Consider the following 25166-nt stretch of genomic DNA (forward strand, 5'->3'; position numbering starts at 1 on the left):
TAAGAAACAACTGCCACAAATTCCTGCCACCATAGATGGAGCCCTAGCCTCCATACCCCGCCCCATGATGGATAATGACCTCTCAAACAGTACATGTTCCTCCTTAAGTTGTTTATTTGAGACCTTTTATCCCAAAGACGGGGAGAGTAATACACAGCCAAGATATCTAAACGATATTCCAAAGCAAGGATAAAATAAGTGATTTGAGATAAAAGCGATCAACTGCCGTTGAGCCCTTGGGGGACACTGGAGTGGACCGAAGAGGGAAAGCAGGTGACAGGATTGGAGTGAGTGATGTTCAAATGTAAGGTGCACAGAGTCTTCCTAGGAGACAACAGGATAAAGGGATATGCCTTCTCCTCCTCCTTCCTGGAGACCACCCCATTAATTAAAAACAAACAAATAGGTTTCATCACCAGCGAATTTAGAGGGCAGCCCATGCCCCATGCTGGGATTTTCTGCCAAATGTAGTGGAAACCCAGGACACGCTGAGGGAAAGCCTGGGAGCCTGTCTCAGAACTCCAGCTGGGAGTCAAGTTTCCCTGTTAACTTTCCCTGTTAACGAAACAAATGTGTTTGGAAATGAAATGTGGATGCTTTAGTTTCATAGTTGAAAGATTGTCAACTCGGTAAATAAGTAAGATGTGCCTGGGGAATGCCCATAAAACATGGAAAGGCATAAAAGAAGACACGAGAGTGGGAAAGACACCAAAATCCTGGAGTAGGAAGCACAGAAATATTTTCTATTCCAGCACTCCCCCCCCCCCCCCCCCGCCACAACATGTCTACAAATTTATTACAGTCCCAGGAAACAGCCCAATAGGATTTCTTAAATGAGGCTTGTCAAGTTGATTATAGAATTTCTGTCGAAGAGTTATTGTATGAGAATAGGCAAGATAATTTTTAAAACAAAGACTTTTTTAAAAAAGGGAACTTTCCTTATCAGAAATCAAAACAAACCAAAGAGGTCCTGGCACAGAAACGCACGCAGCGACGTTCATTACAGCCCCGTTGTGAGTGGAAGTGAAAAATTACCTATTGGAAGCCAGCCAAGGCGTTAGGTCCCGGGAGGCAAGCGCAGAATGACTGGTATTAGCACAGCATTCTTTCAGGCATCAGGAACAGCTGAGTAACTGTGGGGACTGGGAGACAGAATGTAAATGTTATGTACCTTTATAGTATAAAACTAAAAAGCTCTCTTAACAGAGTGGTTGGGGAACTGGAGAGATGGCTCAGCAGTGAAGAGAACCGAGTGCTCTTCCAGAGGACCAAGGTTCTGTTTCCAGCACCCACAGGGTAGCTGTAACTCCAAGTCCAGGGGATCTGATGCCCTCTTCTGGCCTCTACAGGCATTGCATGCACGTGGTGCACAGACACACACGCAGGCAAAACACTCATACACATAAAATGAATCTAAGAAATATGTTTAAAAGAGTGAAGGTCGTCTGTGCAGATGTGGAAAATGCCCCAGGACACACACTTTCATGAAGCAACTGAGCTATAGAAGAATGTGTATGGTATGCTGCCCCTACCCCAAGATTAGTGTGTATTTCTCTCTTCTGTCATCCTGTAGATATGGGCTTGGGAATGGGACTTACCTTGAAGTCACCTTGCAGTCATCTAGCAGAGGGCCTTTGTGTTTCTCCATCATCATTTTTGACTCTTCTACCACATGGAAGGACTGATTCCCCTTCAGCCTAAATGCCAGCAAGACAGCCAGCCCAGCAGGTAAAGGCGCTTGCTGCCAAGCATGACGCTGAGGCGGGAACCAACTCCTGCCAATTGTTCTCTGACTTTCCTACACCCTCCATGGCACATGCATGCTTCCCAATAAACAAAAACATAATTAAAGATTAAAATCCCAGGATGAAGCACATGTACATATCAGAACTCTAATTTGCAGATGACGTGTAATGCGAACAGAAAAAAAGTCCTTAATATTATTATAAACTAATTGTAAGTTTTGTTGAAATTTGGAGGATGTTTGTTACCATATAACCTAACAATAGGTGACTGGTGCATTTCTGAACACTGCCAAAACTAAACAGAAGTCATTTATGCAAATACATCTTGGCATGGCCATAACAGGTCCATTATGTGATAAAAACAAAACAAAAAACCTTTTCTCCTATAAAGAGATATGTACAAGGATGCTTGCTTGAGGCTTCACTACTAAAACAAAACTTGGAGACAACCAAAACACAGCCCATCTGTCTTAGTCTGGCTGCTATAGAATACCTGAGACCAGGGAGCTGAAGAGCATACATTAATTCTGGAACCAGGGATACTCAAGATCAAGGTGCCGGTATACTGAGCGAGGGTGCTCTCTATTCCATCCATGTCATGAGTCTCATGACACAATGACCTCTTGAGAGCCCCGTGTCACCATGTTGGGTTTAGGATTTAGACAAATTGCGGGCTGGAGGAACAGCAGCTGTCATGAGATAATGGCTAAGGAAAGCTGGGGGATTGATATATGAAAATATAGGGCAGTGCAGACAACACATTGTGAGTGGATCGGAGACAGAATTGTGGCTTATAAAGGGGAAGGGGCTACATCTGAAATGCTTTGTCATTTAAAAACATCTGAAGCAGGACCTGAGGTAGCTGAGCAGCACGGCATGTACTTAGCATGCAGGAGGTCCGAGTTCAATCCCCGATGCTGACAAAAGAATTATGATGCATACACAAATATGGCGAAATCACTGAGATTTGACAAAGCCAGGTGATGAGCTCCATTCTCATTTATTCAGCGTTTGAAATGGTTCATTTTTTAAAATAGTAAGTGTAAATTCACTGTACAGCACGAAACACTCCTGTAAAAAAATTTAAAAAGCACAAGATAATATTTACATTGTTCAGAGATATAGTTATATGTGTGTAAAAGTGAGCCAGAGATTTTATGTGTTAAGTTTAAAAGATTGGCTCAGAGAGCAAGAAGAAGAAAAGTAAATTTTTTAAGTCATTTTCTGTCACTTAAAAATTTCCTAAAAATAAAAATTATAATTAAGAAAATAGACATATTGAAAACTAGAAACTGGCCGGTCACCATTACTAGGTTTGGATAATGATGACAGTCGGGGACTTTTTAAAAATGTGACGCTCTCTCTTAAAGTATGGTGTGAATTTTTATAGCATTTTTTATTTATCTAGCTCAAGTACGAAATTTTAGGTATAAATCAGGAGAAGAAAACCTAGAAGTATATTAATCCAGAGCATTCTAATGGAGTGCCAAATCAGGTGGTTTGGCAGGCAGGAAGTCAGAAACCGTCTTTTCTATAGACTTCATTTTCAGCTTGTGGAGCCCAGATGAAGAGAGGTATGCCCACTGTGGTGAACATTCCCACCTCTGGCTGCTTCTGCAATTGGTTTCCATGACCCTCGTCTTTAAGTCCAGTAAATGAAGTTTCGGATGCTGAAACTGGCTGGTGTTTGTTAATCTCACCTTAATGCTACAGAACAGTGGCACTCTGCTGCCCATGGTGCCCTCTACAAGTTGGAGGACCTTCCTCAGGGGCATGTCAGGTGGATGTTAGGAAGTGTCCAGGAAGAGACTGGGAACCCTTTTGCCAACCGGCTGTGGCTCTGTCTTTTGAAGTTCTTTTAATTTTTATTTTCTTTAAAGAAAGGCTCTACAGCTTAAAAATGACAAAACAAACAACAAACAAACAAAAAAAAAAAAACCCACCTCACTCCGGAGGGAGTAATGTGCAGACAGCATTTAATCTATTTAACCTGAATACTGGTTAGTGGGGAGAACCTTAGTCACAGATTATTTACTTATTTCATGTGCATGGATTGTTTTCCCTGCGTGTATGTCTGCACACTGCCTGTATGCCTGGTGCCCTTGGAGGCCAGAAGAGAGGGTTAAATTCCCTGGAACTGCAGTTACAGACACCAGTTCGCTATGCTGCTGGGAATCAAACTAGTACTCTTAACAGCTGGGCCACCTCCCCAGCCCCAAGCTTAGTCCTCTATATAACACCCTCTTTTATGGTGGGGGTGAGAGGGGCAGTCTCCTGACCCTATAGAAGAATGCAGTTGATCTTTTCGTTTTGTTTTGTTTTCTGTTAACTATACTCAGAACCGAACAGAACAACCTTGCCGACTCACATAAGACTCCATATTTCATGCAAAAAGCTTGCAGCTTTTCAGGGTGACTGGGTACATTAGCAGGCGAAGATGTTAAGTGCAGGCGATTGGGGCTTAACCTTGGTTTGATTAAGTAATCCCCGAGAAACCCCGACAGGGGAAAACAGACTTGGTGGATATATTTCAGCACCCTGGCTCCCCTCCCCTCGGAAAAGGCGTAAATCTCCCCTGAAACACCTCCCTAGCATCCAGGGCAATAAAGAGGTCACATTATATCTCCATAAATCTCCCCTCTGGCTGGCTGGCTGCTGCCATTCTGTCCAAGAGAGGAAGTTGTTTTCCTTCTGACAGTGGCTGCCAGCCTGGAAGGAAAAGGCTTTCCCCCAAGACCCATTGTCTCATCCCCAGGGGACCGACCCTGGCAATTTGTTCAGTGTTTCCGTCTAGACTGGCAGCCTACCTTACTCCTGGCAAGGGGTGCAGAGGCAAATGGTGATGGTGGCCTGGCTGAAGCCTGCTCGCCTAGGAAAGGCCTGTCTCAGGCTTCCAAGTAAGGGAGCCAGGGTCCTGTGCATGTGTGTAACTGAGCTTGAGCAGAGCCACCGGCACTGGGGGCCATGTGCACTCATGTAACTGTGCCATGCACAGGCGAGGAGAGCTATTAGAAACTGGGACCTGTGGAGCTCATATGGGACTCTGGTACAGAATGAGGGGGCAGAGAAAGGCGACAGGACAGCAGAGCAGAGAAGCACTTCGAGAAGGGATTTCCTTTTCTCACTTGTGAAATGGGAAGATACTTTTATGGAAAAAAATCAGAACATGAAACCTGTCTGACTTCAAAATGTTACTACTACACCGAGCAGGGACGATGCAGTCTGTGGCATATTTAGTCACATTCCTGACCATGCAAAATAATTATTCACTGCTCCTTGGAATTACATTCACAGTATAAAAAAGGTGCGTTAAGTGAGAAGTCTTCCTGAGCCACCAAGATGACTCTCAGGAAGTGACTTTTTACTACTGTGCCTGCCCCATCCTTCCAGAGTCTGCACTGTGAATACAGACACACCGCTAGGCTCTCTCTCCCTTTGGTAAGAGGCGTTGTATGTGTTGCCCTGTACTTTGCTTCTGATGTTTTACAACATAAACAGGTAAGGCTTTTAAACCAATGCAGAGTTCTTCAGGCTTCCTGGTATGTGTGCTCACTGAATCAACCACCATTTGCATAGGGAAGGATATTTGTGTTGTCTTCCCAGCCTTCTGCTGTTGCAGAAAAGGACTCTCCTCCTCAGACGCCATCTACACAAGGGTCCGTGCGCTCACAGCATACATAGACGTGGCGTAGTTGGATCAAACTGCACACACCGTGTATACTTGTAATACTGGGCTGTGTCATGCTTCCTGTCACACTCCTCATCATGCCTGGGATGCTTGTTTCCCACCCCATTCCCAGGGCACCATGAAAGGATGGAGGTAGGCCAGGAAGGGACATTGGCACACACCCAGTGACTGGAGGAGACGGGACCAGGGCTGGACTTTGTCCACAGTGTGGTTGGCAGCATCCTTTGATAAGCTGTACATCCATTCTCACACCTGCCGGGATTGTCCTCTGTAGGGAGAGCGTTCGTTCCCTTTCCCTCTGCAGGAAACACGATGCCATGGTGGATACTTGAGCTGGATGAGTTTACTGTTCTGGACAGGAGAATCCTGGTCCTGAGGAGGCGGTACTTTGTGGGAGGCATTTATTCACCCATTTATTTATTATTTTTGTGGCCCCTCATGGGCATGCCGTGGCTCTCCTGTGGAAGTCAGAGGGCAGCTTTCAGGAATTGCTTTTCTCCTATCGTGTGGGTTCCAGGGATCAAACTCAGGTCATCAGGCTCGTCAGCAAGTGCCTTGACTGGCCGAGCCCTCTCATGGACCCCTGTTTACTTGTCTTTTGAGACAGAGTCGCATGTGTCTCCGGATGATACAATTGCAATAGAGCTTTGGGCAGTCTTGAACACCTATTCCTCCTGCCTCCACTTCCCAAGTGCTGGGATTGTTGGTGTGCACCACCATGACTGGCCCTTTCCCTCGATTTTGAGATGTGAATATCCAAAAAGTTAAAGGGGGAGGGGAGTAGATATGCCCCATCCTTCACATATTAAGGAGACTTACTTGTTTGATTGATTGCCTAGTTAATTACTTTAAGTCGTGTTTGAGGAAGGAAATCTCAATAATTTTAATATAACTTTTTAAAAAAACTCCAAATTTTTATTTCTTGACTGAAACTTGTTTTTCTTTCTTGCTCCTGATCATTGAGCACTTGGGTCATTTCCTGTATTTTGCCATGAAAATATTTAAAATAAAAATTTCCCTCTTTGGAGAATATTCCAGTGAATTGTTGGAGTGGTGGTTAGTGCGGTGTGGTGTTCTTTTTTACAGACACATATCCATTAAACACAGTTATACGTGTGCACACATTGCTTATACATGTGTGTGCAGCTGGGTACTTGCAAACCTCTGCTGCATAGACAGCCTCCCAGACCAGTATGAGTATGGCCAAGGACAGAGTGTCACTCAAATCTGCATCCCCCTCCTGGGGATCTTTTGCTCTGTAAGACACTTGGAGGTTCAGTTCTCTCTCGAGTCCCATGGGTCACTGTACACTGAGCTCATGTCGTGTGCAGAGGACTGCAAGTGGAGTGACCCAGAGGACAGCAGCGTGGGGGAGGGCAGGATCAGGTCACCGACCTTTCTGGGAGTGGCATTACCTCTCAGGTCACCTGCCTTCTCTGGACCTTGATTTCCTCTGAAGATTCATGAAAATGCAAGCACCCCACTTCCTGGCTTTAGGACCACCTTCACCATAGTACTCTCCAGGAGGCTTGCAATCTGTCATGAGCCTATCGGGGAAGGTGTAGGGAGCTGCATGGCTGTCAGATGGCCACGGCCAGGGAAAAGAGGGTACCTTGGGCCGAGTCCAGGAAGCCTTTTGCTTGTTCATTCATCAGGACTCTGTGGGTGTAGTTGAACTGACGGCTGTTACCCTGAAGCCTGGAGGGCTCTGGGGTGTTACCGCTCACCAGAGAAACAGTGATGGCAAGATTTTGTGAACCATGTGTTTGGCGTCCTATAAGCTCCTTATCTGGAAGGGTCTGGCTGAGACAAAGGACATTGTGTTGATACCATCATGCTTCCTGTGTCCTGCATGGGCCCAGCTCTGTGGTACACAGGTGTCCAGAACAGAATCACCACTGAGGCACACATGCATGGTCTCCTGGAGCTTTGTGGTGGATCCTGTACTCCACAAGGAAGCCTTTTCTTGTCGTATTCCTGGAGGTCTTGTGGGTACACTACAGGGCAATGACTCTGAAAGCCTCTGAGACGTTATATTTGGGTCCTGGGCTTCTCTAGGCCCTCCTTCTAACATATCTTCTTGAGACCGAGTTTTGGACAAACGGCCATATATAGACTCTGGGCAGAGAGGGTTGGGACAGGCAGAAAAGCCACAAGATCAGTAGGGAGCAAACGATACCTCTGTTTTCTCAGCCACAGCTATAGATCGTTCCTTAGTTGCTCTCTGCCCTGGGCTGACCTCTAACCCTGACCCAACGGTGACAGGCCAGGTAGGAGCAGGAATAGATAGTTGGGATTGTCGGACTTTCTGAGGGAAGAGCTGTTGGTCCTTGGAGGAAAAAGAATTGCTTCCTCCTTCCTGCCTTCATCGCTGCAGTGACAGGATTGCATAGTGGAGAGTGTGCAGTGTGTGAGTACGAGCTCTTAGCAGTAGCTGAAAGGGTCTCTGTGGTCATTTGTGCTTCAGTTTCCTCTCCTGTCTAACTCCCCCTCCCCTCCCCTCCCTTCTTTCCTTCCTCTTCACTTTGGAGAGTTTTTTTCCCTCCCTCCCTCCCTCTCTTCGAGAATGTCCTTGCCTGTATATGATGTTTCAGGACCCTAGAGTCCTCACATGGACGTTGGCATTATGCTTCTCAGCTCCAGAAGCAGAGGCTAGGGCGGTCTTCACAGGGTCCACCCCCGAGGCCTGGCTGTGTAACCACTTCTGTTTCAGAGTCCCAGGGTTTCTAAAATAGATGCTTCAACACTGTCTGAGCGCCATAGGAGCTGTGGCCCTCACGGCCAGCCAGCTTCCTGTCACAGGCTTCTGCTGCAGCCTGACGAAGCCCAGAGAGACGAAGCTCAGCAGCTGCCAGAAAAATCCTGGGGTTTGTTTGTTTCTTGTGCCCCAGACCCAGGCGCCAGCCATGGGGGATGAATTGAGGCCTGTCAGGAAGCCCAGGCCCAATCTGCTGAACCTTGGATGTGTGTGAGGTTGGGGTTCAACATGGGACATTTGGGTGGGGCTGCAGACTTCTCTCCTGAAGTCCCTTGGTCCCCGAGAAAGGTCCCTTTGCACTCTGCCTAGACTGTATCTTGTTTTACCCCAAAGATTCTCCTTTTTGACTTCTTCTTCTGGCCCTTTTCCTAACCCTGATAGCTAGTCACTCTGAGCATGGGCATTATCACTGTGTGGTGTGTCACCCTTCTCTGAATAGACGACATGGTGATCTAGGACAGTGGAAGTGGAGAGAGGGTACTGAAGGCCAGATTCACTGCAGTATGCCCCATTTAATGGAATTCTCTGTTTGGGGCTGTGTCTTCTCGGCTGGGCCAATGCACCTTGGGACAGAGATTTTGCTCCAATTTTTCTGCCATGCCTATGTGTTCAGCATTTGTCACAGGAATCAGTATATAATAGACACGGGGTAAGAGTTGGAGCTGCAGAAGTCCAGGAGAGGCTGCATCAAGCTGATACCCAAACAGGAGAGCAAGAATTCTTCCAGCATGGGCTCTGGCTCAAGACTCAGCTCTCCAGCAGCAACTGAGAGGCCAAAGGGCACCTCCAAAGCAGGTCAGGGCCTGGGTTACACTCAAGTGCCAACCATCGATGCAGCATCAGCTACCTGGGATTGTTTCCCAAAGGTCAAGGGGCAGCACTGCTCTGCTGCTCTCCACAGTGCCCAGAGGGGTGCTGCTGGCCACGACCTGGCCTTGCTCCTTTCTCTCTCCCTTTCAACTCCTCCCGTCCTTCTCCCAGCCCACATTTGCTGTCTGTGATTTGCAGAGCCAGATGGGTGAGTTCCATAGGAGGAATGGAGCAGGTCATGGGTAGGTTGAGTCCCGACCTTTGATTGCATCAGCCTTAGGGAAGGAAGTCAGGGCCCCATTTTCCTTCCAGGCCCTTAGATGGGTGTAGCTTGCCATGATTTCTAGGAATATCCATCCTTCAGTAATGTATTCCTGTTTAAAAGAGAGATGTTTAAAGTAAGACATGGGATGGTAGTGAGGAGTTAGGTGCCCATCTTTGGGATTAGGAAAACGTTCCATTTCCCATGAGCAGCAACTCTGAGAACCCCAACGTACAGAGTGTGAACTTTCTCTTCCAGTGTTTGTAGCTTGCAGCCTCAAACTTGAATTGGGAATCTGGTGGATGAGTCTGACCTCATCCATGCCTGAAAGCATTAGATTTCCAAGTCTTCTCTCAACTTCTCCCTGGTTGTCTTCCTTGTCCCTGGTCTTTCCCGCTCCCTCTGCCCCTCTTCTCCAGCCACAGAACAATAATCCATCATCGTTATCTCACTGGGTGTTTGCAGAGCACTCCACAGCCATTGTTGGAAGTTTTTCCTCTTATTTGCAAAGTACTTTACAGCTATTATTACAAGACTGTCCTCTCAGAGTAGCAGAGATGCTGACCCACTCTCCCGGGGTTGGATTCCCACTGCTCCCCAGTGGGTGGACCAGTGCCTGTACTGGAGAGGGGTGGGACTGAGAGACAGGCTGTCACCAGCTGGAGCCATGGCTGGGCCCTCTGGGAAGTTACACCCTGTGCTTTTCCTGTGAAGGAGTAAGAGGTGCTGACTTGGGGCTCACAGCCCGGCACCCCTTCTCCCCCAAAGTAAATGCTAAGCATTCTTACCCAGGGGCAAGGGGAGTGTATTTCTGTGTGAGACAGACATAAAATGCCCCCTCCCAAGGGGAGTGATGAGAGCTGTTTGGGGATCAGATTTCTTTGTTTTCAAACTCAGAATTTTAAAAATGAGTAGGTAGGATGTTGTCGACCAGTGCTTTCATGAAAACAAAAGCCCCCACCATCAGTCCAGTCAAAGCTGTCTTCTGTCGTCTCTGGGGCCACCACTCTACAGGACGTACTGCACATTCTGGTTTTCTGTTTGTGTGCCAGGGTCAGCATTTTGCTCTTCCATTACATGTCCTCTGTACTAATCATTGAAAGTCTCCACGCAGGGGCTGGAGGGATGGCTCGGCGGTGGGCAGAACCCACATGGTGGCTCACAACCATCAGTACCTCTAGTTCCAGGGCGTCTAATACCTTCTCACCTTTGCCGGTACCAGGCACACACACAGTACACATACATACACAGATACATACATGTAGGCAAAATACTCATACACATAAAATAAATCTTTTTTGGAAATACAAATTTCATTGAACTGGTTGGGTAGTAAATTTTGTGACGGAATATGTACACAGGTATGCCTGGCTAGGCGTCTTGAGGAAACATGGTCTTTGCTTCCTGCACGGTTCCCTTTTTTGGCTCCTGAGTTACACTGACAGGTCTATCTGAGTTGGACTTCCACATTTCCTATCCTAGACCAGTGGTACCCGTCATGAATCCCATAGCCCCTTGAGAGTTCTGAAAATGGAATGAGTCATCTTGTCACTCACTTACTGATTTTCAGGCCCAGTTTGTTAAACTAGGTCATTAGCATTCCGAGAGCAGGGCACCCTCTTAGCTCCTGTGGCATCTGTGTTGTCCTGCTTAAATCACAGGTGTTTGGTAAATATTTGTGGGTGACAAATACATATTTGCCGATGCCTGGTGACTTTATCTGGGCAGGAAAACAGTTGCTAGAATGCATAACCTGAGCTGTACCTCCATGAGCTTCCCAGGTCAACCTTTGTGTTGAGGCCTCAGAGCAGGGAAGGGTGAGTGAGTAGCAAGAGGACGTACCCAGGGATGCTATTAATTCCCTCCATAATATATGCATACGTGTAATGTGCTAGGAGTGAAGAAAAGCGGGAATCTTCCCTCTCAGAAACAGCAACAGATCGCGGGGGGGGGGGGGGGGGGTTCACCCTGGAGTTTAAATGAGCCAGAGTGAGACAGAAGCTGGTGTGAGCATCTTTACCCGTTGGAGAAACACATTGAGACATTGCTGAGCTGAAACGACAGGATCTCGGGTTTCCTTCTGTAGTAGAGGCCCAGGGGAGGTGAGATGGTTCACAAACCGCCGGAAGCAGGCTGACGGTTAAATAGGGGTGTGTTTTATACTCTGCCATCTTTGGGATGTAACTTTTTCAAGGCAAAGAAAAACAATCGAAGGGCTGTCGTAGGTTTGGACTAGAAGGATGAACCAAGTCCTCTCCCCCATGGTGCGATTTAACTTGTCGTCTGTGGTCTTGCTTCAATCTTGAGGCTGTACTGCCATCTAGTGTTCATGGCAAATGAAGGGCTAGTTCTGGGCCCTGCAGGATATTGGCTCTAGGAGCTCCTGCCCTTTCTACTGCTCTCAGAGGGCTTGAGAAGAAAAAGCAAGGCTGACAGACCACACAGACCACCGGCAAGGTGCTGGTGCTGGTGGTCATGGTGGTGACCCGGCAGAGAGCAGACCATGGACAAGAGTCACCTCTGGAGGCAGGTGACCTTGATGAAGGGCCTTCAATGTGACACAGGTGTGAAAATTGCCTCTCCGTGCTGGCTTTCCTTAACTCCCTGGCCTGAGTAAACAGCCCCTCACACCTGTAACATTGTTTGCTTGGTATGGACACACTACTACCTGTTTGCAGGTGTAAATGACTGTTTGTATACCCAGAGTTATGGGAGGGCACCCTACCCTCTTCCAGCCAACATTCCCTTAGAGCTGATTACTGAACAGTGAAGCTGGCAAACTGTGCAGTCTTAAACCCCAGGGCTGGGGCCTGAAGGAGGGATAGACCTTTAATCTTGCCTTCTAAGGGGTACCGATGGCTTCCCCAGAGAAGAAACTCAGCATGGCCTGGTATCAGGACAAGGGCAATCCGGAGACCAAGGTGGCTATTGCTTAGGGAGAGAAAACTTAGATGGCATGAGGCAGAGAGACTTCTGGAAGTTTTTAAGCAGGCTTTATAGAGGTCAAAGGGAGTGAGAAAACCAAGCCTACCCCTCTCACTCAGGCAAGGAGAAGGGGCATGAGGGGTTCACCAACTGTAGAATTCTGCAGACATGGAAGAGAAAGGAAGGGGCTACTGAATGAAGGGGGACAGATAAAAGCAGCCTTCTGGGGGAGGGCTGACACTCCCGTCTGCTGGACTGGACTGGACTGGTGCAGTGGATTAAATTAGCTGTCTTTATTGTCTGTGCCATATACAAGGAAAAATGGCAAACCATAACATAAGGTCATGCATAGATGTTAAAAGTAGTATGCTGGTTTCATTTCTGTTGCTGTGATAAAATACCCTGACAAAAAAAGAAATGGAGAAGAGAGAGGGGGTTTATTTTAGGTTACAATTCCGGGTTACAGTCCATCATTGTAGGGAGTCACAGCAGCAGGAGCTTAAGGCACATCCACAGTCAGGAGCAGAGAGAAATGAATGCATGCATGCACACATGCTTGCCTGCTTGCTTGCGCTCCTTTTCTTTACTCTTGAACAGTTCAGGGGGTTGGGGCTTTAGCTCAGTGGTAGAGTGCTTGCCTAGCAAGCGCAAGGCCCTGGGTTCGGTCCTCAGCTCCGAATTTAAAAAAAAAAAAAGAACAGTTCAGAAGTCTTTGCCCAGGGACTGGTACTGCCTATGCTAGGCAGGGTCTTTCCGTATCAGTGAACTTAATTCAGACAATACACATGCTCACAGCCCACCCCAGGTAGGCCGTCCCTCACAGGGACTCTTTTCTGAGGTAATTCTAGTTGACAATAGTTCTGAGGTGTCAAGTTGACAGTTAAAGCTAACCGGCACAAGCAGGAAAACTAAGTGACCGATAAATTTAAGAATGTAAATAGACCGCTAGTCTCTGTGACCTAGAAACTCTCCTTCTGGGGCAGTACTCAAGGTGATAGCCAGAAACTCCTCGCGGGGGTTTACCTACAAAGAGACCAGTGTTTACAAAACAAACATCCGAAACTAGCCAGAGATTCAGCAGTTACTGAAAAGTGAGAGGGGGCGCATTTCAAAGATGGGTGATTCCACTGTGCTGAAATGCGTTTATAATACATTTCTAATGTGGTAACACATTAGGACACTAAGCAAACAAAGCAAGATAGGCTGGCCATATCGCTTGACCTCAATGAGGCAAAAGTACGTGTCAACATAGAAAGTCTTACAAAGGATAGAATGAAGTAACATGCTCCCAACACTGGTTGTGACCTGTATTTTCTTTACATGTTTTAACACTAATTATCCTATAATGTAAATATGTTTACCCAAAAGGAAAAATAATCCGTATGAGGTTTTTTATTTTGTTTTGGTTTTTTTTTTTTTTGCATTTATTATGATTGCAATACCCAGGGAAGCTGCTTAACAGAAGACAGAGTGATTTTAGCTTATGATTTCGTAGGGATTCAGTCTGTGGTGAGGGAGGCACGGCAGAGTGGGTGGAATGACAGCACACTGTAGGGGGTTCTCGGAGTGCAGTAGACCAGAAGGCAGCAGAACAGGGAAGGAACAAGGGGCCCGGTATAATCTTGAGTGATCGACTTCTGCCAACCAGGCCCCACCTCCTAGCTGGGTTCCACAGTCTCCCAAAATAGTGCCACCAGCTGGGGAACAGGTGTGCCCAACATAAGCCTGTGGGGACATTTCAAGTTCAAATCATCACACAGCCATACTTTTGAAAAGGAAAACGAAGAAAAGTCTCTGAGTAGGTTAGGTGGATGCCATGAAGACACTAGAGGCAAGATCTGGACGCACAAGTGTCCCCTCTAGTCTAGGCAGCTGATGACTCTTCCTCAGGCAGCTCTGCTGCATCTGGATGGCAGAGTAGAACCCACTCACTTTGCAGTCCTGACCAAGGAAGAATGAATCTCCCGGGGAGACATCTAGCCTTGCTTTCTAGGTCTCTTTCTAGATCTTTCTAGAAAGATCTCCGAGCAAAACAACGAAGTAATAATTTGCGTCCTTTCTCCTGTGTCCCCCCCCCCCCCCCCGTAGATATGTTTGATGACTTCTCAGAAGGCAGAGAGTGTGTCAATTGTGGGGCCATGTCCACCCCACTCTGGAGGCGAGATGGGACAGGACACTACCTGTGCAATGCCTGTGGCCTCTACCACAAGATGAACGGCATCAACCGACCCCTCATTAAGCCTCAGCGCCGGCTGGTAAGCAAGCATCTCTGTGACTCAGGCCCACCAGCCTGGAGAGCACCCAGCTTCAACCCTCCTCTCTGTTCCTGGCTTTGCGACTCTTGCCCAGCTTTAAATTTTGGAATTGGAGGATCTGAGCTGAGGGGTTAGGTAGGTGGGAGGAAGCAGGGAGCTTCTCACACCTTTAGAGTGAGCTTGGGCTCACTTCAAAGACACAGGCCCAGCTATTACAGCCCTATCACCATGCAATAGTAGAAAATGAAGCTCAGAGAGGTGAGTGGTCCCAGCCACAGGGAGCCAGATCCAGGCCTCTCGATCTCCAGTCCAGTCCCTTTGTCTTGAAGGCCAACATAAACCAAAAGTTGTCATATTTTCATTTGATCCCCTACAGTCCAAGAAGGCAGAGCAGTGGGTGTGGGTCCTGGCTGGGGAGGCCTGGAACTGGGGCCAGATAGTTGCTGTCTGTATCTGTGCTGCTGCTTTTTTTTTCCACCTGACTCTGACCAATACCAACCCACTTTGGTGTACGACAGCGAAGGGGACTAGAGAGATAAATCTTGAAGCTTCCTCTTTGAGGCCCATCAAGTTCCTCACTCTATACACAGACACTGGCATCTATGAGCTCCACCTTGGGGAAGAGATTCTCTGTTGACAGTGTCCAGGTCATTCATGCCATACCCTGGGGTCCCTCTCTGGTTTGGCTCTATTCCTATGAGTGGTCTAGATTCCCAGAGACAGTGCCAAGACTGGCCTCAGGGCTCACATGAGACCATTCTGGCTTAGCCCTGCTAGACACAAAACACTTCCTTTCTGTCTATGTTATAGTCCGCTTCGCGCCGGGTAGGCCTCTCCTGTGCCAACTGCCAGACCACCACCACCACGCTGTGGCGCCGCAATGCCGAGGGTGAACCTGTGTGCAATGCCTGTGGTCTCTACATGAAGCTCCACGGGGTGAGTGGATGCCCTGCTCTGCCCTGCCTATGCCCTACCTATGCCCCCTCTCAGCTCTGCCTGATGGGAGTCTCCTCCATTTCCATTCTGCAGGTCTTGTTGGTTGTTTTTGCTCTTTTGGGGGGACCACCACCCAGCTCCCAAATAGATCACACATAGAGGCTTATTCTTAATTTAAATGCCTGGCCTTAGCTTGGCTTGTTTCTAGCCAGCTTTCCTTAACTTTAAATAATACTGTCTAATTTTGGCCTTGGAGCTTTTATCTTTCCCTATTCCTGTATACCTTTTTACTTCTTACTCCATGTCTGGCTGTGTAGCTGGATGGCTGGATGACTGGGTGGCTGGGTGGCTTGCCCCTGAAGTCCTCCTCCTTTCTCTCTGGTTCTTTGATCTTCCCCCCCCCCCCCCCCCCCCGCGCCCAGATGTCTCCTTCTATTTACCTTCTCTGCCTGCCAGCCCCACCTATCCTTTCTCCTGCCTTGCTATTGGCCATTCAGCTCTTTATTAGACTATCAGGTGGTTTAGACAGGCAAAGTAACACAGCTTCACAGAGTTGAATGCAACATAAAAGAATGCAACACATCTTTACATCGTTAAACAAATGTTCCACAGCATAAATGAATGCAACACATCTTAAAATAGTAATCTACAACAAGGTCTCATTTGTCTTCCCTCAAGAATAGAATCCACATGCTGCTTCTTTTACAGACCTTCATTTAATGTGTGTGTGTGTGTGTGTGTGTGAGAGAGAGAGAGAGAGAGAGAGAGAGAGAGAGAGAGGGAGGGAGGGAGGGAAGGAGGGAGTTTCAATACCATACCAGACATCTGCAAATGGAAATTCATATTATTAACTTCCACCCTTTCAGGTACCCAGGCCTCTTGCAATGCGGAAGGAGGGAATTCAAACCAGAAAACGAAAGCCCAAGAACCTGAATAAATCTAAGACAACAGCAGGTGAGGAATAGGTCTGTGTGTGAGTATGTAAACAAGTCAAGCATTCCCAGAGCATTCGAGAACCATGCCTGCTCTGGTAGGCTGCCAGGGTAGGGTGGTAACCTCCTCCTCCAACCTCTTCTCTCAGGACAGAAAGATAACCCAGCAAAGAAGGCAGTACCTTACAATAGGCTGGTTGGACCAGTGTGGGGCCTGAGAGAGTAATGTTGCTCATTGGCCCCCATCTTTGATGCTGTGATCAAATCAGACAAGTTCCCATTAGCCATGCTCCTGACAGATTGATTTATAATCGGGGAACGTTAATGTCACATAGTGCTCTGAACCTGCACACATTCCTTCAGGGGTCTCCTCAAGACCCCACAGAAGCAGTCTGTTAGTCTGTCTTCCTAATAAACAAACTGGGGCTCAAGTGTAATGACTTAAAATCACATCGCTATTGACTGGGATCTGGAATGTTCACTCCGGGATTAATAGTCTGTTCAATATGCTGTTCTGTCTTCCTAGTTTCTATGTGACTCAGAGTAACCTTGAACTCAGGACCTTCCTGCCTCAGCCCCCTAAGTGCTTGGGTTATAGGCATGAGCCGACACACCTGGCAATGCCTTCTTAATTTCTAGATTAATAAGGGGGTTACAAGGCTGGAAAGGTGGCTCAGTGGTTAAGAGCACTGACTGCTCTTCCAGAGGACCCAGATTCAATTCCCAGCACTTACATGCTGACTCACACCTCCAGTTCACACATGCAAGCAAAATACCAATGAACATAAAATAAAATAAATTACATATATATGAGGGGGGCCACTAATGTCCCCTACCCAGAGCCTTCTGTGCTCCACACTACCAAACTGGGATGTGACTGGCTTTGGCAGAGGAAATGAAATGGCTCATGTGATATGGACAGTTCACCTTCTCACAGGTGCCAAGCAGGCAGTTGCCCATTTTTACCACCAAAGGCATGGCCAGCATTCTAGGTTCCTACATTAAACAGGGGCTTCTGGAAGAAGTATTTCCTACCTGAACCTTCTGCTACTCCCCAGGGGTCCTGTCCTACCCTCTTTCTGCCTCCTGGACTGTGGCTGCAGCAGAGCCCCTGGGTTCAGGTGTGTAGCCCTCAACCTCTAAGTCGGAATCCAGGAAAAATAAATTCTGTAGCAGGACCCGTTCTGGAGTGGCACAGGCCATTTGTAATCTCCACTTATCCCAAGCAGTGTGGCTGTTCACATTTTGCTACAGAGAAATTAATATGGTTCATTATAGGTTGTTGTCCGAGAACCCTCCGGCAGTATCCTGAAATAGATAGTTTACATTTAAAACCAACACTGAGAGTGTGGAACCCCCAAACAGAATGTGGTCTCCGGAGCTCATGGATCTAGAGCCATGAGTCTTTTGAAAAAGTTCCCTTGGGGCTGGGGATGTAGCTCAGTGAGTACTTAGCACACACGAAGCCCTGGCTTCAGTCTCCAGCACTCCATAAACTGGGAGTGGTGGCATAGTCACTCAGGAGGTGGAGGCAGGAAAACCAGTGCAATGGCATCCTTGACTACAGAGTGAGTTTGAGACCAGCCTGGACTACATCAGACACTGTTTTAAGAAGCTACAATAGTCTCCTTGGAATTTGGATGCTTCTGTGCGATTCTGAGAACCGCTGTTCTTCACCATAAGGATCCTTGCTTTTGTCCCCAGCAAATGTAAATAGGGCCTCTGTCCCTGCAGCTGGACTGGGTCTCCTGACTCTGCCTCCTTGCAGGTCCTCCTGGTGAGAGCCTCCCTCCCACCAGCAATGCCTCCAGCAACTCCAGCAACGCCACCACCACCAGCAGCAGCAGCAGCAGTGAAGAGATGCGCCCCATCAAGACAGAGCCTGGGTTGTCATCTCACTATGGGCACAGTACCTCCATATCCCAGGTGGGTGTGTGACCGGGCTAATGGAGAATAGACTCTAGATTCCTAGTGGCCAGGTCAGCCTTGGGAGGGAAGCTGTAGCCTGACCCTGAGCTGCTGAGCTCCAAAGAGCCCAGCCTCTGAGTCCTTGGTATCTCCTGTCCATCAGCGGTGACGATTTGGACACAAGGAATACCACATGGTTAGCATCGTCCCTGTGCTGTGGTCCTTGGGAAGAAGAAGGATGCAGGGACTGCACCCAGGATGCATGTGCACAACTACTCCCTGAGTCAGACTTGGGTGTTGGGGTTGGAAGCAAACTTGGACCCTAGAGCTTAAAGTGATTTGACCTCGGCCTTGAAGGCTTTTCAGAGGAGAAGCCAGGAGGACCCTGTTAGCCGGGCACAGGCTTGGGAACCACAGAGGGCAGGGTGGGTGAGTGGTAGGCAGGAAGCTATTTTCATAAGCTCCAGCTGCCTGAGAGCCTTCCAGGATGGCCCAGCAGGGGACCATGCCCTCTTGAAGGTATGATGGTGCTGTTCCTCTGCCTCTCTGGGGATAAGGAAGTCACAGTTTCTTTTTTCCAGCCCCACTACCTCTAATTGTGAGAGGCTGTTTGAGCATTCTACCATCAGAGTGAACCAGAGAGAGCCTGGTTCCACAGAAACAAAAGTGCCAGGACCCTTTCAAGATGGACAGGATGACCTCAATCTGACCAGGAAGACCTCTGTTTGACCCGGGAGTGGTGATGAGAGTGTCTCCTATGGCTGTCAGAGCCTTAAAAAAAACACAGCAGCACAAAACTCCTGGGTTATGGCTGTGCTTACACTGTGCTCAGGAGCCACTGTGGAAGCACACGGACCCCTGCAGCTGGGCCCTAGGGCCTAGGGGAACAGCTGAGTGCTTACTCCCTCATCCTCTCCTGAGCCCTGGTCCTTGGTCGCCCAGGAACATCCTACTGGCTCACTGTGCTTTCTGCCTTCCAGGCATTCTCTGTCAGTACTGTGTCCGGCCACGGGCCCTCCATCCATCCAGTGCTGTCGGCCCTGAAGCTCTCCCCACAAGGCTATGCATCTCCTGTCACTCAGACATCACAGGCCAGCTCCAAGCAGGACTCTTGGAACAGCCTGGTCCTGGCTGACAGTCATGGGGACATAATTACCGCGTAATCATCCCCTCTCCCTCTTCAAATTCCTGCTCGGACTTGGGACCTGGGGGCCAGCAAAGTCTGCGGCTGGGGCACATTGGCCAGCCCCTTTGTCTGGGAACAACTCCCGAAGAACAACTGGGTAGAACTTGAAGTTGTTGACAATCGCTTAGGGATGTGGGTGCTGGGTTTCTTCAGACACCTTTTCCAGGTGGAGCACTGGAAAGAGCCTGCATTCTTAGAGACGAGCCCACCTTCCTTGTGAGCGCAGCACAGTGAGGCTCTTCAATGTAGCAGGAGACTTCTTTCTCATTCTCCACCTGCCTGTCCAGGACAGAGACATAATCTCCTTCACCCAACCCTTCACCCCAGTGGTTCTAGGTAGTGGGTTTTTCCTTGTGCTCCTAGGGTGGCTGTAGGGGCCCCGGGCTTCCAGACACCGTCTACAGCCTGAGCAGGGTGTCTACCTGATATGGACTGGATGCGGCAGCCCTGCCCTTGTCCAACACTCCCCTTGAGGCATGGCGTGTCCCTGCATGCCCCATACCAGATCTGACTCCAAAAGTGCTGGATGCGATGCAGATGTTACTGAGTGCTCCCTGGGGAGATGGTGGAGAAGGCCCCTCACACAGGATGTTCATCCAATCACAGCCCAGCAGTGGTGCCTTCCCTTCCTTCTCCCAGGAACTCCAACATTAAACCCCTTGCTTTCCAGCCTGAACATCTCCTACCCCCTGCAAAGCTAGAGCTCAGTTGTGTAGCAGGCTAGTGCCACTTGGTGCTGCTCCTAGCATCCCTTTTCACACCACACACACACACACACACACACACACACACACACACACACACACACACATACACACACACACACACACACACATACACACACACACACAGGGGTTCCACGGAGGGACAAAGCCTGCTACCAAAGCAGGTTGGTGACTGCACTCATCTGCGCCTTGGGTCCCTCTGGAGGTTGTGTCTACAGCGCAATCCTGTTCCCAGGACTCCAGCTTGCTTGCTCTGAGCCTGCCAAGCCATGGCCTCTCAAGTCAGTTACCTGGATCTGGGCCTTTCTCCAGCACAGATCCTTTGTCTAGGAAATACAGAGGGTTTGCAACATAAATTCAAAGCAAAAACAACAAAAAGAAATTTGTGAAAGGACAAAGGTGACGGATGGAAGATGTCTCGGGGCCTGATGGGATTGCCATGCTTATAGCTGTCCTAGAATTGGCCTTCTCCCTCTCCCATTACTGGGGCCCCCAAAGATTCTTCCTTGTCCTCATCACCCACAGAGCTGTAGCCAACTATGGCATTACCCCATTGTTCCCCAAACTCCCAGCCCCCACCCCTAAACCTTACCGGCCGTAGCAGAGAATAGCTTTGAACCAAGATTCTGTTGTAATCATCATTTACACTGTGTTCTTCCTCAAGGCTGCCCTCCCATGCCTCCCTGCCTCCACAACCTGTTAACATTGTCTTAAGGTGAAATGGCTGTAAAATCAGTATTTAACTAATAAATTTATCTGTATTCCTCTTTCCCTCAGAACTCTTTTCGAGAAGGACTGATGCTCATTCTCCTTTTAGTGGACCAAAGGCTGCCTCTACCCATGAAGTTTCCCCTTCATGGTTTTGGCAGGAGGCACCTTGGAGTTGGTGGTGGAGGCTGGTGAGAGATGGTAGTGGAAGATCTCAGGACAGGGTTAGCCTCCTGGAGAGGACCGGAGCAGCCTTAGCTGAAGTTCCTGTCCCCACCTTCTCACATAGATGTCACCCTGTGAGTGGGGACATTTTTAGAGCATTTACCTGAGTGCTTGTGGCTCCATTTAACTGGATGGTCCACGATCTCTCCTGTCTCCTGGTGTAGGACACATCCTGAATGGCCCCCAAGGGACAAATACTTACCCCAGTGAGATGAAGACAAAACTGTCTCCTTTGCCTCTTTTGGCTTCACCTTCTCAGGCCATACCTGCCTATCTGCTTCACCTCAGAAGTCTGAGGAGTGCAGAGCATTCACTGGTCCTAAAGCCATGTGTCATTTGGTCCCTGTGGCATTGGCTGGGCTTGCATATCACCCACCTTCAGGATCAGCTTATGCCAAGTCTACCAGGCATTCTAGGACCTCAGATCTCATGGCATCCTGGTTATTTTCTAGTAGTAATAACACACAGAGAAACTCATCATTCTCTGTAAAACCAGAAAAACCTTTAAAATGTTTTCAAAGTTATTTAGTTAATTGTGTGAAGGGGCACACATGCCACAGCACACCAGTCTGGGAGTCGGTTCTCTCTTTTCCACTTCCACATGGGTTCCAGGGATCGAATTCAGGTTGTCAGGCCTGTATGGCAAGTGCTGTGCTCAAGCGGCCCATCTTACTGGCCCAAGAAAAACTTTTCAACTCTTGAAAGAATAGCCAAACCCATTAAATTGAGAGCTGCCATCCGTCAGGGAAGGTGAGTCCTAGTAAGAAGAGGAGGTTCATGGTTTTTGGTTAAGGCATTTTTGTTTAAAACATTTACATCACTTCTCTTTAGAAATGGATTTCAGAACAAAATGCTACATAGTCTCAGTAGATGCCTCTTTCTGCATCCCATCACAACTGGTACCCTCTCCAATGAAGATAACTTGGCCTCCTTGATCACCAGACTTGTTGCTTCCCCTAATCAAGCAATCTTTAAGGAATCCTGAGTCACTGTTTCCAAAAGACAATAAAAAACGCAGCCAAGCCTGGTGGTGAACACTGTCTCAATCAGCAGCAGCAACCACAAAGATGCATTTCCAAATTGTTGGGACATTGTTGGGAGGAGGGAGAGTGAGGGGAGGGTACAAAATGATGTCACTGGGATAAATCACTTTCTCTAGGGACAAGTCTACATAAGAAATCACATTTCTGATGAAACCGTTTGGAACCCAGGTTAAGTCCATATGCAGTTGGCTATGCATGGGCCCCAGCTTCTGAGAGGGAGGCAGCTTAGCTGTGACTGTGTTGGGGTGGGCTGATGGTAATGGCCTCAAGTTTCTCATCACTGAATATGCACCAAATGGGGCTGGAGGATTATTAGGAGGAAACCCTGACCCCAAAGCTTGGCATGCTGACTATATTTTGTCACCTTTCTCTTGCCATAACAAAACACCTTGAGATAATTAACTTAAATGAGAAAGGTTTAGGCTGGGATTTCCCTTCACTAGTAAAGTGCTTGCGTAGCATACATGAAGCCCTGGGTTCGATCCTCAGCACTGCATAACCCAGGTGTGGTATACACCCCAACACTCACAAGGTGGAGGCAGGAGAATCACAAGTTCAAGACCAGCCTGAGTTCTGAGCCTCTGGTATAGTCTGGGCTTGGAAGGCTGTCAGATTAACCATTTCAAGTCTGTCTAGGGCGCCCTAGCACTTGGTGGGACAAATGGAGCCCGAGGAAAGCCTTATGTAGCTTAATGAGGGTTGGATAATTTCTGCTAATCCCTCCATCCCTTCCTGAAGGTACAAGCCTATGAGAGTTGAGTGGGGTTACAGGGGTTCAGTTGTTCAGAATGTGGAAACTTAAGTGTCTCAATGGTCTTCAATAGCCGGCCTGGGAGATCGGAGAATGAAGACAATCTAGCTATGAAAAAGGAAACTCAGACCATAGAGGTCACAGAGATCATCCGAAGATCCAAATCCTTTAGTGCTGCCATGCAGAGAACTTCCTTAACGTCATAGCTGGTGGAAGACCACAAGTACTTACCTCCCTCCCTAGGACTGAATACCCAGGAAGCACTGTGCTTGCAGTTTACACATTCACCACGTGGGGGCGCAGGCATTCTCCCTTTCCATATCCATTATTGCTGGTTCTCCAGCTATAATCAGTTTATAATTATTTATAATTTATAATCAGTTTATAATCCAGATTATAATCAGTTAACTTGAGATTATCCTCAACCAAATTCTGCTACTCAAAAGCATTATTGCTTATTGAGCCTTACTACCTGCTAGACACTGATAGCTTTAGCTAGCCTCAGGAAAACATCTTTGTAATCACGATCTCAAGTCACTCGTCAAAAGTCACAGAACTAGAAGCCGGGCCGTGGTGGCGCACGCCTTTAATCCCAGCACTCGGGAGGCAGAGCCAGGCGGATCTCTGTGAGTTCGAGGCCAGCCTAGGCTACCAAGTGAGTTCCAGGAAAAGGCGCAAAGCTACACAGAGAAACCCTGTCTCAAAAAACAAACAAAACAAAACAAAAAGTCACAGGACTACTATAGAACCAAGATATAAAACCTGACTACTGGATTCCAGAATCCCACTCCCATAGAACAAGAAACTTACAGGCTGGGGCGCCCCTGCACAGCCTGAGCTGAGCAATCTTTAGCTTGTGAGCATAACCAATATCTCAAGCATTCAATCAATGGGACCTCCTAACACGACTCTCCAAGCAAGAAGTGTGTGTGGTCCCTGGGCAAGCAGAGTCAGTGGGGGGCTTGTCAGAAAGGCACATTTCTAGCCCTGTTACAGATTCCTCATAATCTACCCTTAAACGTTTCCAAGTGACTCAGATACATATCAGAGTTTATGAAATATGGCTTTATGTCTATAATGTCATGGCATAGATGTCCCATATTGTGGGAGCCCATTTTCAGGTTCCTAGTGGCTTTACCCAGCAGGTCCGCATAGAGAGGATGATTGGACCATGGGCCTGAGTGCAGGTGTCTGAGATGGTCTGCATGTGGCTGTGCTGGGGGGGGAGGTCTTTTGCTCCCTAGGGCAGAGACAGCCAGGGCCTATTGGAATAGGTTCCAGGCCCTCTCGAGGCTATCCTGTATTTTCTGTTTATCTCCAAACTCTAAATCCTTCTATCTAATATTTCCTGCTGCTCGCACTCAAGGAAACTCTGGGGAACTGTGGGGTTGGTGGGTAGGAGCCCCGCACCATATAAAGACTAGATTTAGGTGTTGTGGCTGGCTTATTTTCCCACAGCTAACAACGAGGCGGTCCAGGTAAAGATTTTCCAGGGTGTCTTACACATAGCATGTGCTCAGCAAACTAAACTCGCGATGTGAAGTGACAGCAGCAAGCTGTGAACATTCACTTTCTCAGCGGTAGTGTTCCTTGATGCGATTCTCCGAAGAGGCTGGATGCAGAGTGGGAAAGCACACTGCAACACTTATCCATAAAGGAGGGACCCCCTCCTGCAAATCCAAGCCCTCAAGCTCACCCTCTGCCTCTACGGGACCTTTGCCCCTCAGACGTCAGAGGCCTCTTCTGCTCTCACCCTATAACAGGCACTATGGTGGAAGGTTAGCTGAACCACCCGAGGCAGGGCTGTTTCCCTGTGCTGGCCAAGTCCTCCTGGGCCCTCAGTTGCAAGGTCCAGGGACTGACACCCTAGCCATCTCCTGTAGGCCTGCTCAGAATTCGCCAAAGGTCTCTTAACTTCCTGGAAAGTGCTGGCTCCCACCCTCCTTGGAGTCCTAGCTATCTTTGAACTACCTGCTACCGTCTTTGTTCTTCCAAGTAAAAATTTCAATACGCAATAAAAACATTTTTAAAGCGTATAGTAAAAATTCATCCCAGGAAAGGCGCAAAGCTACTCAGAGAAACCCTGTCTCGAAAAACCAAAAAAAAAAAAAAAAAAAAAAAAAAAAAAAAAAATTCAAACACTATTAAAATATGTTCAAAACAAATCTCACTCTTTAAAAGCTTTTCAGGCCGGGCGTGTTAGCTGTGTTTAAAATTCCAGCACTTTAAAGACTAAAACTGGAGGATCACCCAGGTGTTCAAGGGTAGCCAAGGTTACACAGTGCGCTCCAAGCCAGCCCGCATTATAC

General features: G+C 48.0%; 1 protein-coding gene across 3 annotated transcripts in view; it reads left to right on the plus strand.

The window, feature by feature from the left end:
* The window catches only part of Gata4 (GATA binding protein 4), a 37105-nt gene extending 17723 nt beyond the window's left edge, over positions 1–19382 (plus strand). For 2 of the 3 annotated variants that reach the window (XM_052734253.1, XM_052734254.1), the window contains 5 exons: positions 14277–14443; positions 15254–15379; positions 16246–16333; positions 18080–18237; positions 19200–19382. In XM_052734253.1, coding sequence (XP_052590213.1) covers positions 14277–14443; positions 15254–15379; positions 16246–16333; positions 18080–18237; positions 19200–19382 — 722 coding nt within the window. Of the gene's footprint in view, positions 1–14276; positions 14444–15253; positions 15380–16245; positions 16334–18079; positions 18238–19199 lie in introns of those variants that run through there. The other variant, XM_052734255.1, reaches the window with a different exon arrangement.
* The last annotated feature ends 5784 nt before the right edge of the window (positions 19383–25166 follow it).

The sequence above is a fragment of the Peromyscus californicus genome, unplaced genomic scaffold (assembly GCF_007827085.1).
Source record: "Peromyscus californicus insignis strain IS unplaced genomic scaffold, ASM782708v3 Scaffold_12__1_contigs__length_115047231, whole genome shotgun sequence".
Classification (NCBI taxonomy): domain Eukaryota; kingdom Metazoa; phylum Chordata; class Mammalia; order Rodentia; family Cricetidae; genus Peromyscus; species Peromyscus californicus.